This window comes from Catharus ustulatus, chromosome 9 (assembly GCF_009819885.2).
Source record: "Catharus ustulatus isolate bCatUst1 chromosome 9, bCatUst1.pri.v2, whole genome shotgun sequence".
NCBI classification, from domain to species: Eukaryota; Metazoa; Chordata; class Aves; order Passeriformes; family Turdidae; genus Catharus; species Catharus ustulatus.
In genome coordinates this window covers 30,386,631-30,403,380 of record NC_046229.1, presented here as the reverse complement: position 1 = coordinate 30,403,380, position 16,750 = coordinate 30,386,631, and the positions used below count along the sequence as shown (strand labels likewise).

Genomic DNA, 16,750 nt, shown 5'->3' with positions numbered 1-16,750 from the left:
GCTCTCTACTGTTCTCTGAACATACCTCTGCTGCTAGGGTGATCCTTTAAAAATAATCTTTATTGGTCACAGTTAAGAGCAGAAAGAACAACATGCTTAAGCAGTTTGTGGTCGTTCACTTTATGGTTCCTAGCACCTCTTGTGCCACTCATTGACAGAACTATACAAACAGAAATAAATAAATTGAATAAACTGTACATTCATCTTAAAATCATCTTAGCTGAAAAGTTAAAAGGAGCCATTTCTAAGGGCTTTATTTTTCTGGGAAAGAGAGAAAAAACCAAACAAGAGAACCAAAGGAAAAAGGCACATTAACCAAACTCAGTGTGACTTTCATTTATTGTCAGCAGTTTTTCAGGGCAGGGGTGAGTTCTGGATCAATCTCCTCCACCACTCTTGGCCTCCAGTAACACATCAGCACCATCACCTCCATCACACTGTCCTGTGGCCGGGAGCAGTGGCAGCACCACAGCTGGCCTATTGCTTGAGTGCAGGCTCACCCCTGCAGCTTTTGGCACAGACTGGGAAGGAGCATCCCTGGCAAGAGCTCAGGCCCCAGGGGATCTCGTGGCTGTGCAGCAAGTGCCTGCCTTGTGGCACAAGCAGTGCTGAGGTACTTTATCCATTGTACTGGGGAAGCAGCAACTCCTGTCACAGGATCCAACACACCATGAAGCGCCTTGGTCTCCTTCAGAACTGTTACCAGTTTGTATCATCTTCCCAGTTCAACTCCTCTTCTTCACCCCAGCCTGTAGCTTCAGCCTAGAATCACATAAAATTATCACGATTAAGGTATGTGGAATGTACGTGTGCTCAGCACAGCCCCAGGAGCCAGGCAGGAGCCTTGTGTGGCTTGGGCTAACAGAGCATTCATCCACCAGGCCAAAAGGTAAAAAATGAAGTGTTAGTATTTGCAGCTTATAGTCCTAAAGAACTCTGAACTACAGGAGGAATCACCTTAAAGACAAAGGTAGATTTACAAGATTTATATTTTTCACAAGCAGGCTTACATTTTTTTTTACTGTTTGTATCAAACCCCCTTCCATTAAAAAGGCTGCCATACATTAGATGATTTCTTTCCCCCCCCCAGTTTTTTTTTTGTTGTTGTTGCTGTATTCTAACACTAAGTTTGATCTCCCCCTCCTACTGACACAGCACTGACTGCCTCCCCCCAAAATGGGGTGGGGGTCATGACAGTCACAGGACACTGTGCCACTTTGAAATGTCATAAACAACTTCAGTTTACAGCCCAGGCTCCTCTCCCCATGCTCCCTGCTATTCCTGGGGTAGCTCTCTTGAGGCTGAATGAGCAAAACAACTTGAAGTCAACACCTATTTCCTAGAGGAATCACATGTTCAAGTGGGAATGCTGCCTCCCCACCTAGGAAACAGCACTGGTCTTTGCAGTCTCCCTGATTGGGCTACAGGGATTTATCTGCTTAAAGAAACCCCAGTTTTGTGCCCCTCCCCTGTGTCTCTGGAATAGAGAAATGTTTCAGCTATTCTTTCATGAAAACAACACAACCAAAAAGCTTTACTCTGTAACTCCAGAGGTTCACATTCCTAGTTAATTTACAATGCTATTATGTTTTCCTAGAAGAGTCAGGAAAAACACTTCAGTCCTGAGCATTCTCTGTGCCTGAAAGCCCCTTCTGTTTGTGCACAGGACCATGTCTGTTCAGCAGCCAGGATGCAGCCTTGTTTTACCTGTCTGACAAACCAGAACCCTCCTTAACAAATCACAGGATTCCTGCATCCAGGATACAGCAGCACAGAGTAAAAGCTGGAGCTAAAACTCCTTGGTTCTTCTAGTAGTGTACAAATGGAGTCCATTCCCTGTTTCCTAACAGCTCTCTTTGCTGGATGCTGCAGACCTGGTGCCTGAGGAGCCTCTAGGGCTGCAGCCACCTAAACCTTGAGCCTCTTACCTCAATCACCTCAGCTGCTGCAAATTTGGATGAAAACAGCATAGTCTGGGAGGCACCTTCTCTGCTGGACACCCCACCCAAGTGAGTGGGAACAACTGCTTCTGTCCTTGCCTCAGGTAAAATCAAGAGGGAGGAAGGTTTAATGTCTGGGATCATGTCAGCAAACCAGTCCAGCTCAGGGTCTTGCACAGGTTTCTTCTTCACTTTGATCGTGAATTCTTCTCCCAGGCCAGACTCTGATGAAGACTTCAACCTTTCCTGAAAGGATTTTGGCAACACAGTTTCTCCCAGTTGTTCCTCAGGGTGCCAATTGTCGTTGCTCCAGCTATTCCCATGGCAAGACTTTGTGGGGGGACTCAGTCTGAGGCTTTTGAATTCTTTGCTCAGTTGATGGGTACCTGGCACAGGCCTCGGCCTTTCAGCTGCATCAGCCTGTGTCACAGTGGGGCAGTTTCCTGAGGACAGTTTAGGACTGGGGCTCCTGGGTTCAAAGTCATCCCAGGGCTTCTCATCTACATCATGATCAGCAAAATAAGGTCCTGTGCTGCCCCGCAGCTCCCGGGGCTGAATTTGAATGTTCACAGTTTTCTCAGTGTCCGTCTCCTCTGGCTCACTCCAGTCTGGCCACTCCTCTGCTGGCTTTTCTGAGGTAGTCTTAGAGCTCCTGCTGTTCCCCAGTGTATTAATGCTTCCAGGAATTCCATTCAGGGGGGGCTGAGTGCCTTGCTCACCTGTGGAACACAAAGGTGTTACATGCCCATTTAAAGAGAGCAAGTGCAGGCAGAGATGGAGTTGTGCCTAAAACTTCTTGACATGACAGGCAGCACCTGGCCTGGGAATAAGCCAGTAATTGATTGGAAAGAAAGCTCTTCTTGGATTAGAAAGCAGGGACACCTTCCTGCTTGCAAAGGAGGGAATTCACTCAGAGCCCTGGGGCAATACAAGCTGATTGCTGATAAGCAACAGGTGACTGAGGAGAGGCCATAGAAGGAAACAGAATCAGCTTTGACTGTCAGAATGAGCTGACCTGTAAATCCAGAGTATCTGCTGGGCTAGGAGAGGGGTGAAAGCACAGCACAGAATCTGCCATAAGAAAACAAATTCAAGTCCAGGCACCCAGTCTGTGTATGTCAGCTTCCCAAAGAGCTATTCTCATGGATGTTATGGATAACTCTCCCCTTTCCTTCACTGTTGCACTTGTGGGGGAAAAGGCACCTCTGTTCAAGCAACACTGCACTGATGAACACTTGATTTCTGAAAGGAACCACTAGGGTATGTTTTACCTGTCTTTGAAGGCAGGGGATTGTCCTGTAGCACAGGAAGCTTCTTGCCAGGTGCATTTACAGAGCTGGGGACCAAGCTGGGACTGCTCTTCAGGGACCGAGAGGTTTGGTTTCTCTGATTGCTCACACTGTGACTGGGGGAACCTGCCAGGATAAAGGGAAAGAAAAGACACAAGTCCACAGGGTGTACTGTCAGTCTGAGCTGAACTGCCTGCAGCACTGGAATGTTCTTTTTGAACAACACTGAGTCCTGGCACAGCAATCCAACAGCTGCAGCTCCTGATCCATATATAACACAATACTCCTCTGTTCCTGCAGCTCTTGCCAGTACAAAGTTATGGCAACTGTACATGGTCAGCTTTTGCTGACACATTCTTTCAAGAAATACACAATGAATAAACTGATTAGGATCACAGCAGATCCTTTAAAAATGCTGTTTGCCACCTGGCTGGAGCCAAAATCCCAACTGCATCACAAATCCCCTGGTACCTGCCTTGTACAAAAGCACTGCACTCACTCACAACAATTCCAAGCATAAGCAAATTCCTGACTCTACACAAATCCCTTTCCTTGCCTGGGCATGGGCACAGCAGCTTCCTGGAATGGGAGTCTCTACTCTGAAGGCTGACTGCCAGCTGCCCTCATATCCCAGCCTGAGGTGAGGTGGGTGGTGGGCAGTCAAGGCCATACTTTGGAGCTGCCCAAGGCAGGTGTATTTCCCTGGCCCACTGATGACAGCTTGGCAAGCACCTGGTTGCAGTTCATTTCTGGGGGCTGCAGAGTATGATCAGCACTGGTGATGGTTTGCCAACACCAGCCTCAGCTGTTTGGGACCCTGGTGCCACCACTTCAGAATGACACAGTTCAGGCCAGTGCTGCTCTTCCTTCCACAGGGCTCGTGTGTGTTCCCAGCCAGCTGTGCCTGCCTAGGCTAGGGACCACCAGTGCCACAGGAAAGGACTGCAAGGGACACACAGAACCCACCCCCTCCCCCAGCACCCTTCATAAAGGGCACATCCTTTGAGGAGCTTGAGCAAACAGCTTCTTAAGCCTCATGTGCTCAGCCTCTTGTGTTGCTTTTTGCAGATCATCACTCGCTGTTGAGGACAAAGGTGGGGTTTCTGTTGTTTATCAGTAGTTAAATCAGATCTAATTTTAAGTATATTCTGAAAAATAAACCTGGTTTCAGCCTGCACTGCAAAGTGGTTTATTTGCTACAGTCTACTAAAATAAATAATGTAAAGAAACTAATTCAGTGAGCCATCCACAGATTTTAATGAAGGGGGTAGCTGCCAGTACACACATAAACAGGAAGCAAGCACTTAAACTGGTCTCTGTTGTGTATTTCATTTGGTATCTCTATGTCTAAAGTTGCACAGATGCTGACTTTTCCCTCATTATAAACATTCTTAGTTTCAATATCCAGAGAAGCTTTCCCTTAGCACACTTGGTTCCAAGTTATCTAGCAGGTGCAGGGGCTACTGTCTTCACTTGCATTAGCTGGAAAGCCTCCAGAGAGCTGATAAAATAGGGAAGTTCGTGTTCCTTTTCCAATCTATGAATAGAAATTGGGGGAAGAACATGAGATTTACTGTTTTTAAGAACAGGAAAGACAGAGGGAATATTAAATAACTGCCTATGTAAGTCCTTTAGAAAGGCAATATAGTTTTTACACAACAGACACACACACACACACACACTATCTCCTTTACTTCCAGGGAGTCTTAAATGAAGAAGAGGTTTCACTTTTTCCCAATATATTTGGTATATTTAAAATACTTTCATATGACTCTTCTTCTGATATCAATTCTGTATCTGCAAATAGCACCTAATTAAAATCCAAGTTTGGCTGCAAATTAGGTTTTTTTTTTTGTCAATTAACCTGTCACCAGGAACAGATTAATAATCCAATGAACTCTGCCTATGCTGCTTGGACAGAACAGGCATCCCAAGAACACTGACTGTATCTTTTACCTTCTGGGGAGACATCAGCAGTTTTCATGAAACTTGGTGCAGAGCTTTTGAAGATCTTTGTTCTTTCTCCACCTACAACCACCTCAGGCCCGAGCAGGGAGACGAGGACGGCCAGGCTGTGCAGGGTGATCGCCACGATGGAGTCACTGGTGTCCCGCAGGCCCAGCAGCACCTGCAGCCACAACACACTGATGGCAGCACAGCACAAAACTCTGCTGCTGCCCTGCTTTTCTCTTCAAGTGTGCCTTTGGCAGCACATCTCATTTCTAATCCCCTACAGCTCTCAGTAGAGGCTGGATGTTGTTTCATAGCATAAAATCAGCCTTCCACTCTGTGCTACCAATTAAATAGGGTGGCTGATCCCAGTGGGTGAATGGGGCTCTTCCAACCCAAACCATTCAGTGAAATCCCATATTCCAGGATATACCCCCCATTGTTGTGCTGTCCCTCACCTGTGGCAGTATGATGTTCTTCAGCTCCTCGTGGGAGAAGAGCTCTGCGTAGGCGTGGATGTGAGACAGCAGCACCATCCGCACGTGCTCCTCATGCACCTCAAACAGCTTCAGCAGCACAGGGATCACGTGGGCCTGGAACAGGGCTGGTGACAGCAGGCAGCTGGTCTGGCTCTCCCCACTTTGCTCTAGGGAACAGAGGGGAGGATGGAAAAAGGCTGCTTCACCCACAAGAGACAGCTCACCCAAAAGCTACTGAGTGGTGACACCCAGATCATTCCTAATTCTCCTCCCACCATCAGCAGAGCAGTGCCAAGGAGGAAGCACAGACAACTGTCCTTTCCAGTTCTGTCTGTTACAGCATTTGTTCTGCTTAGGGAAACACCACTATTCCGTTGATTCAATGAAACCACAATTCTGAGTTCATTCCAAACTTGTCAGGAATAATTGTGATGAGGAAGTATTTAAAGGTCACCTTTCTTTGGGCCCAGCAGATGAGGAAGAAAACTCTTGACAGCTACAGGTTCTGCAAACACGAGCTGATTGAGTAGGAGAGGCACCAGCCGTGATGCTATCAGCTCCTCTGACAAGCCAGCCACCCTGTCCAGCAGGAATCTGCATTCCAGGAGACAGCAATTAGTATCAAGGCAGCCTTCCATGCATTTATGCCTGTTTCCCTTAATATCATTTTCCCTTCTTCCAGAGTCAGTGTCCCACTGCAGCCTCTCCCTCTGTCTGCACTCTGACCCCACAGAGAAAAGCCTCTGCTCCTGCTGCCTGAGGCAAAGGTAGCACAAACCAGGAGCCAGAACCACATCCTGTAGAACCCCACAGCCGGATCATGGGCTGGCACAAGCACACCCAGCTGGCACGGGAAGCTGCTGGGGCATCAAACTGCCTCAGAGCTGACATCTCCTGTGAAGGGCTACAGTCAAAACTGCAGCAGAGAGCTTCCCTCTCACTCCACACCCTGGTCCACTGCAAGGATTTTCCTGCTGCCATACAAGGGAAGTTTCCCTTACACAAAGAGAATGCCATTTTGAAACCACTTCCATCTAATGAGGCCATCAGAGTACTGACTGGGTTTATCAGAGTTTGATTTTGTGCAACTGCTCTTGTTGGTCAGATTTTCATTTTTAGAATATTAATGATCAGTCACTGCTTTTTCTCTGTGCTTGGAGAAGACCAAGAGAAGGGTGCACATGCTGTGAAAACCCCTCTGCCTGATAAAAGGCACTCCCCTAGCTTTAAGCAAAGTGGTCATCCCTTCCCTCAGTAAACACTGCTGACACAGAGACAGTGAGAAACACTCAATGTTCCTGCTAAGGATCCCCATTTTCCTCTTACTTCCTTCACTTACACCTCAAACTAATGAAAAATAACTGATGTATAAGATAGGCTGAAAAACAGGTCTGTGAGAACACCAAGGCTCTTTATATGGAAAAAGAAAAATTAAGCTTCTCCCCTTTTCAGGCCTAGATAATGCCATGATTACACAGAAGATCCCCTGGCAGAAAAAATCTTGAGGACCACAACAGTGAGATTTACTGCAAGATGTTCCACTACTGCAGCTGTGACATCCATTACAGGCAACAGCTCTACTCTTGGCACCACATGATTCATTCACCCAGCAATCTTACTGCAAACTCTCTCACTGGCAGCTGCACCACTCTGGAGGCTGGGGAGCATCAGGATGATGCAGAGCCCAGCAGGGACTGCTCCTCCCAAACACCAAAGCAGTCACAGGGAATTGGGAAACAAGAGGTGAAGAGTTTCCTCTTTGAGAGGACTCTTACTTTGGCTGGAGTACCCAAAGTGTTACAGAGTGAACAGTGTTCTGCCAAAGCCACCAAATCTGCCTCCTGAGGAAGTACCTCTGGCCAGGAGCCTTCCCAGGCCCCCCACAATCCACATGCAGAATGCTTTATCATTCTGAAATAAGAAACTTCCACATTACAGTTCCTTCACTTACTTGAAAAATTCAGTTTTCTCCTCCTCAGACTTTAGTGTTAAGGTCTTCAGAAAATTCACAACTTCCAGAAAATCATTCCTAAGCACAAAACCAAAATCTGTCAAGTGCAATCCTTATTGATTCTTAAAGTGAAGAGACTGCAAGCCCCCACCATTCCTCTAGCAGAGAGAACAAGACAGAGGGGCCCAAGCCAAATGCTGGTGGGTCAAGAGTGCCAGCAAGGAGGTGACACCTGAAGGCTGCTGCTCAGCCGCTCTTTGGGAGGGCTGGTAACTCCTTAATTTAAGGACCCTCTTTGACAAAGATCCCTGCAAGAGGCGGGGATCAAGTCTGCATTCCCATCCCACCTTCACAAAACTGATGCTTTGCAGGACAGAAAGAAGCAGTGTCAAGACCAAGAGGTCTGATATTCCTGTCCTTACCTGAAGAACTCATGAGACAGTAAGCTGGACAGTGGTGGGCGACACTTCGGGTCTGGGTTCAGCAGTGTACAGTGCAAGGTTTGCTGAAAGCTGGAGAGAATATCTGCTGAAACTGAAATCCAGAGCACCTACAGTTAGATTTCTCTCTCCACACTGAACAAGATATGTTCAGGAGTCCTCCACCATCCCCCCAAACTTACTTTTAGCTCTAATTGATAGCAAAAGTGCAAAAGGAAGGGGAAAATAGCATTGCCATTTCTCTTCCTAAGCTGCCTGCCTACTGGGCCTCCAAGGAGTGCTACTGTTCTCCCAAGAAACTTCCTGCTGCCTCTCTGCTGGAAGTGGCAGCCCCTGCTCAAGTCCCACATCCACAACCCTTGGTAGGACCAGAGCAGGATTGGGAGTGTTTGGTGACCTCCAGCCACATCTGACCACATCCCCACAGGAAAAGGGGAACACAGGAGAAGGTCTGCAAACAAGGAACACACTGGCCACTGATTCCACAGCACTCCTGCCAGCTGCAGCAAAAGGTGAAATGTTCAACCATGCATGGAATGAACCACAGCACCTGTCACCAGCAAAATAAACCAGTGTCATTCTCACCCTGATCATTGAGAACTGTCAGGAGATTCTCAACTGTCGTCCCAAATGCGTAGGCGTCCCTCGCGTGCCCGTAGCTGCTGGGCAGGATTTTGAAGTCTGCAGACTGAAAAAAAAAAAAAGAAAAAAAAGCACAGCAGGAGCTTATGAAATATGTGGTGTTTTCCATAAGTCTTTATTCCCACTCCCCACCATACACACTCTGCAGTTCTTTTTATAGCACCAAAGCTCCACTGTGTACCCTACAAGTAGAATATTCTGCTAAAAAAACCTCCACTGGGGAATTTATAACCCAAAGGAGCAACTCCATGATGATGGAACAACTCCCTGATGAATGCAGGCAGTCAACAGCTTTCAGCATTTCTATGGAAACAGGCAGTAATTAGAGAGCAGAAGTGTACTCCTTCAGCACAAGCAGCTCCAAGGATTCTCAACAGCTAGGAGGTGACTAACAGGTAGGGAAAAGGCTGTGGTGAGAGTTACACAACCAGGGGCCAGTGATCTTGGCAATCTCAGCAACTACTCTCTGATTTTTGCAAAGCTTTGGTGATTTAGAAGCAACACAAAGTGTTTGAATAGTAGTATTACCTGTGCCCAACACCATTCCCAAAGCAGGGATGGGACAGAGGAGGGATAAAAAGAACAGAGGAAACCTCACATATTACCCAAGAGCCACTTCCATGCCATTCAGGCATGAGGAAATACAACATGAATGTAAAACTCTTTCCTGCCCTGTTTTCCTTGGGGGCAGCAGGAAGCTCCCTGAGCTGTCACTCACCATCTCCTCACAGGGGATGCACGACTGGTCCCGCACCGACTTCACGTGGCAGAGGAACTGCAAGGACAAGAGGGGGCCATGAGCTGCCTCCAGGGCCCCCTCAGTGCCCAGCAGCAGAGCAGGCTGTGCCCATGGGCCAGGCCTGAGCCCCTGCCCCTTCTGCTGGCACCCAGGGCAGGCTGTGCCTGCTGCTGCAATCACTCTGCAACACAGGAATTGTTCTTTCTGCTACCAAGCAGTGAAAAATGCCACCAGCACGAGCTAAGGAGACATTTAAATTATTTTCCTTCATGACTCATTTCAACCTGAATTTTCCTGCTCTTCTTTTTAATTTCTGTAGCAGTCCAGAAGGGTGAAGATTTCTCACTCTCCAGCCAGAAGTGTCCCTTAGAAAAGGAGCTGCGTTTTGGCTAGTGGAAAATTAATTTGTGTGGACATTTTAGTTTATAGTTATGGTGTCCTCAGAGCAAAGGTTCAGGACAGAGCTGGAAGTGAGCCAACACATTTAATATCAAATCCAGCGAAGTGGAAGGACCTGGGCCTTCACATCCATAGATGGCCAGATTCCACAGGCCAGGAATCCTCCCCTGGGCATCCAGGGTGCACTTGGCTTGGCTCTTACCTCTGGGGTGGCTTCACTGAATTTACAGACTGTTTCCATTCCTCCCAGCTTCCAGTGGCCATCCTCACTCACAAACACGGATGACAAACAGACGTTGTTATGTGTTAGGTTTCCCTAAAACATAAAAGAAAAAAAAAAAAAAAAAGGGTAACTGACTTAGGGGATAGATGAAGATGTAAAATCTTAATCAGCACTAATTAGGTGCTGCAGGGGGCTGAGGGAAAGCTGCCAAAAAAGCACACAGTTCCTTTGGGATTTTGTAGGTGACCAGCAGGTGCGAGGCAGGAGGGCCAGGGTTTTAGAGCAGACAAAGCCCTAATTGTCACAGCCCCTGCAATGCAACTGTAAATCCAGGAAAGTTCTCCAGCTGTGAACACAAAACCCCAGAGCTACAGTCTGAGCTGGGATTTACCTGCAGTCCTGGGCAAGCACACAGTGCCCAGACAGGGCAGCAGTGACACCAATCTCTGCCATGGGGCAGCAGCTGTAAACAAACACCAAGGCCAAGCAATCCTTTTTCCCTAAAGCAAGAAGTACTACAAGCAGATCCATGAACTGCAAACTGCTTGCTCCCTCATTTCCACAACATTTTCAATTACCCTTCCTCCTCCAAAGCAGCCAGGTTTAGCAGTTTCAGCCCACAAGAACTGTGGGGCATGTGTCTGTATTTTTGGGAGGAATCAGCAATGAGTCCCCAGGCAAGCCCAGGTACAACGCTCCCCTGCCACATCTCCTCGATCTCCCCCCAGAGCCTGACGATGCTGCCAGGGGTACCTACCCTGTCATGGAGGAAGATGAGTGCCAGCAGCACATCGTAGATCCCTGCACAGATTTCTGCAGCAGAGAGGGTCTCCAGGACGATCTCCAAGGGCCTCACCCGCTCTGTGACCAGGTGGATCCCGTTTGCTTCCACAGTGCAGGACAGGAAGCGCAGAAGGCAAGGGTGGCGCAAGGTTTTCAGGTGCTTCCAGAAACAAAGATGTGTGTTAGAGCTCCTCTGAGGCATCTCCTCCAGAGCAGGGCTTAGTCCTGCCCCCTTTGCCATGTTTTCTCATGGAATTCAGACAGCCCATCCCTGCTCCTCACCAGGCACCCAGCAAACTTCCTCACTCAGACTGCACAGTTTTTTATAATACATTGAAACAGAATCATAGAACGGTCTGGGTTGAAAGGACCTTAAAACCATCTTGTTTCATCCCCCTCCCACAGGCAGGGACACCTGCCACTATCCCAGGCTGTTCCAAGCCCTGTCCAGCCTGGCCTTGACACTTCCAGGGACCCAGGGGCAGCCACAGCTTCTCTGGGCACCCTGTGCCAGGGCCTCCCCACCCTCACAGAGAAGAATTTCTTCCTGATACCCAATCTAAACCTACACTCTCTCAGTTTGAAGCCATTTCCCCTCGTCCTTTCACTACATGTTCTTGTCTCTCCATCTGTCCTGTACACTCCCTGCTGGCACCGGATGGAGAAAAATCTTACACTAAATAGAAGTTCTACTCATAAGAAATATGGTATTTTGGGTGGGATTCATTCAAGCAAGACCCTGACCTGCACCCTGCAAAGGCAGACAGGCACTGCAGCATGCGATGAACTCTGCGGTTGCCAACCCCCTTCTGCCCCATGGCCAGGTTGGCTTCCACCTTTTCTCTTGCCCTCACTCCCAAGGGTTTGGCCCCTGCTAACTGATTCCCATCCTGCCAACAAAAGGAGGGACAGCTGTGGGACAGTGTGTGGCAGGCACAGTGCAGTACCTTGGCAGCTTTATTGACCTTCTCCTCGTTCTCCCGCTTGTACACGAACACGGAGGCGAGTTTGCCATCCTGCAGCACGGCCGGGTAGAGGGTGTGGCCGGTGGGCAGCGTGAAGGGCGGCTCCTCCAGGGTGTAGCTCTTCAAAGCGCTGTTCTCCGAGCCCATCCCTCGCAGAGGTCCCCTCCTCACCACAAACAGGCTCTGGCTGAAGGAGGAGTTTCTTTGGACAGATTTAGTTCCAGTGGGCACTATCCAGTACACGTTCAGAGCATTTTCTGCAAAGCACAGAACAGCCATGAACAATCTCCTCCTGTCAGTATCCTCTCTTTGAGTTTAAGGACAAGAATAAAATCCTCAAAGTTTACTTTGTAAAGGAAACCCAGCGTGCACAAAAGGCTTTGATCAGCATCTCTCACAGTGGGGCTTGGCCTGCACTGGCACCTGTGTGAGCACCAGCTCTGAGCCAGTGCAGCACCCACAGCCGACCCCTGACCCGGCTGAGAGCCACCCAAAGCAGGATCCACCAACACCCCCAGCCACACAGGCACCCACTCCCAGGCTCTGACCGACATTAAGCACAGTCAGCAGTTAGGAAGTGTGATTGCCACTCCACAAGGAGCCCCTGGCCTTCCTAAAAACACCACTCCTCAATTCTCCAAGCCAGAGAAGATTCCAGTGAAGGAGGAAGGATTACAGGATGGATTTCAGGAGGTTACCTATAGCCAGGTACGCTCCTCCAGCAGCATGTTTTCCCCCTTCATTACCTTCTCTCCATGTGACAAATATTCCTTCTGCCTGCCAACACTTCCTTCCTCCTACAGCCCATGAGGAAGAGGCTGACACAGATTTCTGTGCCATTTCCTCACACACAGAACTGGTAAAACAAACACAACACTGATTGCAGAGGCTCTTTTGCAAAACACTGACCCAGCACATGCTCTGTCATCAGGCTTGTGATCACAGGCCCTGGGCAAGACCTGAACCTGTCTGCACACAGAAATCAGCAAACCTTCATCAGGAATCAGAGGGACAGAGCAAACTCGCAAACTCTCAGTTTCCAGGAAAAGTGGGGGGAAAATTGCCGACCCCCAAGCCTTTTTTTTTTTTTTTTTGCAACTAGAGAATTGCTTTATTGTGGTTGTTTCCAGTCATGACCTGAGGCTTCAGGAAAGCAGCAACACAGGAGTCTCCCAGCTCCCCAGCAGAGCTGTTCCACCACAGCTGCTGCTCTGGCCTCTCACCTGTGTCTCCAGTCAAGTCTCCACAAGCCCTGAGGTCACAAGTGCTCAGGGCCTTTGGAAAGAGAGCTGGTCTGCTACAGTTCCCTGGCTCCTTTAACCCTCCAGAGGGTACAACAACCCCTGCAGCCTGAAATGGAGGGGAAGGGGGGCTTTTAGTTGAGCTGATCCACCTACAATCTAAACTGAATTAACTACAGAACTTGCAGCTTCCTCATTCTCTTCCCTCTGGTGTCAGGCATGAATTTGCACCTTTTCAGCACTGATTCCTTTCAGACATAAAAGTTATGGAAATCTAAACTGCAGCTTCCCAGCACTACAGAGAGAAGCTAGCAGGTGAAAAAGAAACACAATGCAGCAATAGCACATGTCTCTAAACTGGAATATTTTTTTTGTGACCTCCCTGGCACAAAAGCACTCATGCTGCCCCCAGACAGAATATTCTCCTCTCCATCCAGAACTTGGGAGCTCTGCCCTGCTGCCCCAGGTTGTCCCTCCTCACCTGTGTGCAAGGCACCAGCTGCTGCTCCTGGGCACAGCCAATGCATTTCTCTGCGTTCTGCTCTTCCCAGCTGTGCCTCATTTAGTTGTTCTACCTCGATGAATTCTCACTCAGATTTCACTCAGGACACCTGAATATCTGAGCTGACCTGATGTCTCAGGTTCCTCCAAATAGGCATGGACAGACTGAGCTTCAGAGACACAGTTCAGGAACAGAATCATAGAATGGTCTGGGCTGGAAGGGACTTTAAAAGCTCATCTCATCCCACTCTGCTGTCAAGGGCAGGGACACCTTCCACTATCCCAGGCTGCTCCAAGCCCTGTCCAACCTGGCCTTGGACACTGCCAGGGATCCAGGGGCAGCCACAGCTTCTCTGGACAACCTCTGCCAGGGCCTCACCACCCTCACAGGGTAGAATTTCTTCCACACACCTCACCTAATTTTCCCCAGGTTCAATTTGCAGCCATTCCCCCCTTGTCCTGTCACACTCCCAGCTTCCCTGTAGCCCCTTCAGATACTGGACACTGGAAGGTTGCTATGAGCTCTCCATGCAATCTTCTCCAGGCAGAACAACCCCAACTCTACCAGCCACGGGGGAGATGCCCCTTATCACCCTCATGGACTTGCTCCAACAGTTCCACGTCCTTCTCATGCCGAATATTGTAACACCGGAGTCATCCTCACGCCTGTGATCCACCTGAGATCTGCTGCACTGTACAACAGCCCGCTGCAGGCACACCTCCCTCTCCAGGGCAGCTCCTCTCAGGAGGCACCAGCAACTCCGAGGATCAAACACTGAGCAGCCTGGCACCCCGAGCTTTCCAGCTTTTTTATGGCTATTGAAACTCCAGCTGGTAAAAGCATCTGCAAAGGTCTATGCCCAGGTGTGGCTCTCCAGAGCCAAAACAAACCATTACTCACGCAGATATGAGTTAAGAGCAATTAACCCTTTTGTATCTTATTTTCAACACACTGTAAACATGAACGTCAGATGCAAAACAGAACACCCAGGGATAGAGGGGAGCCCGGCAGGGAAAGCCGGAGGGAGCGATAATTAAGGACAATGCGGATTTGCTAGCAGAAAGAGGTGCAAATTCCACGTAGCTTCCTTGCGGAGTGACCGCACGCAGGGTATTCACCTGGAACACGCCGAGCTCAGAGAGAGACAATTCCCGGCTTGGCAGCGCCCTGCCCGCCCCCTCCCACCCGGCAGAGCCTGCTGGCAGTGCTCCCACGGGCAGAGCTGTCCCAGCGGACACCCCCGATCGCCCGGCCGGCACAGCCGGACCCTCGCAGCCAGCCCAGCAGCCTCCGTGGGCAGGCAGCCCGCTCCGACCCTGGCACGGGGCAGAGCGCGGCTTTAACACAGGGGCTGTGCCGGAGCGGCCCTCGGCAGCTCTGCCCAGGAGCTGCAGCCCCGCTGCCCGCGGGTCACGCCCGCCCGGGGGGTGGCAGCGGCACCGCGTCCCCAGCGGGGCTGCCAGGGCCCGGCCCGCCCGCCAGACCCCATGGCGGCCCCCGACAGCACCCTCGGCCCGCCCGTCCCCGTTCACCTGTCCCCGCCGGGCCGGGGGTGCCGGTGCCGCTGGGCCCCGCCGGCCGCTCCGTCCGTCTGTCCGTCCGTCCGTCTGTCCTTCCGCCCGGCTGGCCCGGCAGCGCCGCCCGCCTCGCGCGCCCCCTGCCGCCCGGCGGCCGCAGCGCCCTCAGCCGAGGCGCCCGCCGCCATGTTGGGTGAGGGCGGGAGCGCTCCGGGCCCGCAGCGTCAGGGCCGGGAGGAGGCTTCGAGCTGATCCCGCGTCCTAAACACCTCCGGGCACGGTGACCCCAGCACCTGTTCCAGCGCCTGACCACCCTGACAATGATTTTTTTTTCTTTTTTCTGATATCTAATCTGCATCTCCCCTCTCAGTTGGGCAATTTCCTCTTGTTCTGTCACTGCAGAACAGACCGACCCCACCTGGCTGCAGCCCGGAGCCTCCCCCAAGCTCATCGTCCCCAGCTCCCACAGCCGCTCCCCACGGGGTGTTTTGTGACCTTTCACGAGCCTTCTCTGCACACGCTGCTGCCCCACAATGTCCTTTATAAAAGAGGTTTTTAGACACTCCTGCCCTCCCCGTGCCGGAGCGAGGCAGGTGGTCCGACACCCCTGCGTGAGGGGATCCATTTAATGCCATTAAAACTAATTGCTCTCCGTGCTGCGGCCTGAAGCGACTCCGGGGAGAGATTGCACGGGCGTGTTTTGGACGGCGGAGCGAAGGTTGAAAGGAACGGCTCCAGAGCGGTGGGAGGTCTGGCTGTTCACACGCTGCTCTCACATCGCCCGTGTTATTCCAGCTTCCTGCAGCGCCAGCCCGTGAGGATGTGGTTTGCTCAGTCGCTCTGAACGGCAGCGCAGCCCAGCCCCGTGGCCTCGTCTAGACGCAGCTTTAATGGGTGTTTAACACAGGTGGTCTGAGCTGTGCGAGCGCCTTGGCTTTCTGCAGTAACTCAGCCCCTCGAGTTTAACCTGCGCTGAGTTCTGTGCTGCCAAGTCCAGCACGAACCGTGTATGGTGCGTTCTTTAGCTTTGCCCCCTCCATTTCTAGGGAAGCCTTCCAGGGCTTGGACAGCATGGAAGATCCCACACCCAGGTCTGCTGGACAGTGCCTCATCAATGCCAGAGTCCCCTTCAGCACACCTAGAGCTCTGCTCCCTGGATAGCAGAAGGAATCCAATCTCAGATCCACACCCAAACTCTGCTCAGCTGAGCCTCACCAACTGCTCAGGCGAGCGAGGAGAGAGGTTTTCTATAACTGTGCATGGGGAAGGCAGAGTGGCACATCAGGGTTAACATCCCCATGCTAGGAGGGGTCTGATCCTCTGGCAGGATATGCTGGATGATCTGGGGCTTTCTAAAAAAGAAGAAATATAATGGGAGGAGCAGGGTGCAGGAAAGTAAAATGGGTCACAGTATGACATATGTAGTACATCACACATTACAGGGTAACATAACCCACACAGGAACAGAAACTAAATAAAGTTCAGGTACATCACTTCTATCTGTTAAAGGCAGGAAAAATTCAGAGTCTTTGGCCCAAATGGGACAGGCACCCAAAAGGATCCTGGCCCCAAAGTGCAGACTAAGGGGAACTCTGAACATTAGTCACCAGTTTACTCAAGGGGCCAAGTGTGGGTTTGTATGTCCTGTGTGTGTGGCAGGGCAAAGGCAGAAGGTCAGAAGATGTGAATA

At 50.4% G+C, this 16,750-nt stretch overlaps 1 protein-coding gene across 1 annotated transcript; it reads right to left on the bottom strand.

The window, feature by feature from the left end:
- Nucleotides 1-42: 42 nt before the first annotated feature.
- On the bottom strand, nucleotides 43-15,142 carry SCYL3 (SCY1 like pseudokinase 3). The gene is made up of 14 exons (XM_033067358.2): nucleotides 15,076-15,142; nucleotides 11,783-12,057; nucleotides 10,810-10,995; nucleotides 10,032-10,145; nucleotides 9,410-9,466; nucleotides 8,635-8,737; nucleotides 8,032-8,143; nucleotides 7,610-7,687; nucleotides 6,113-6,252; nucleotides 5,638-5,825; nucleotides 5,186-5,357; nucleotides 3,212-3,355; nucleotides 1,929-2,659; nucleotides 43-762 (listed from the first exon to the last, which is right to left on the bottom strand). Exons 2-14 carry the CDS (start codon nucleotides 11,945-11,947, stop codon nucleotides 700-702), a joined length of 2,253 nt encoding a protein of 750 aa, XP_032923249.1. The 5' UTR covers nucleotides 11,948-12,057; nucleotides 15,076-15,142; the 3' UTR covers nucleotides 43-699.
- Nucleotides 15,143-16,750: the final 1,608 nt, after the last annotated feature.

Coding starts and splice junctions, on each gene's coding strand:
- SCYL3 (XM_033067358.2), bottom strand. CDS start 11,947: ATGGGCTCGGAGAACAGCGCTTTGAAGAGCTACACCCTGGAGGAGCCG. Junction 10,146..10,809: donor TCATCTTCCTCCATGACAGG/GTAGGTACCCCT, acceptor TTTATGTTTTAG/GGAAACCTAACACATAACAA. Junction 7,688..8,031: donor CTGTCTCATGAGTTCTTCAG/GTAAGGACAGGA, acceptor TTTTGTGCTTAG/GAATGATTTTCTGGAAGTTG.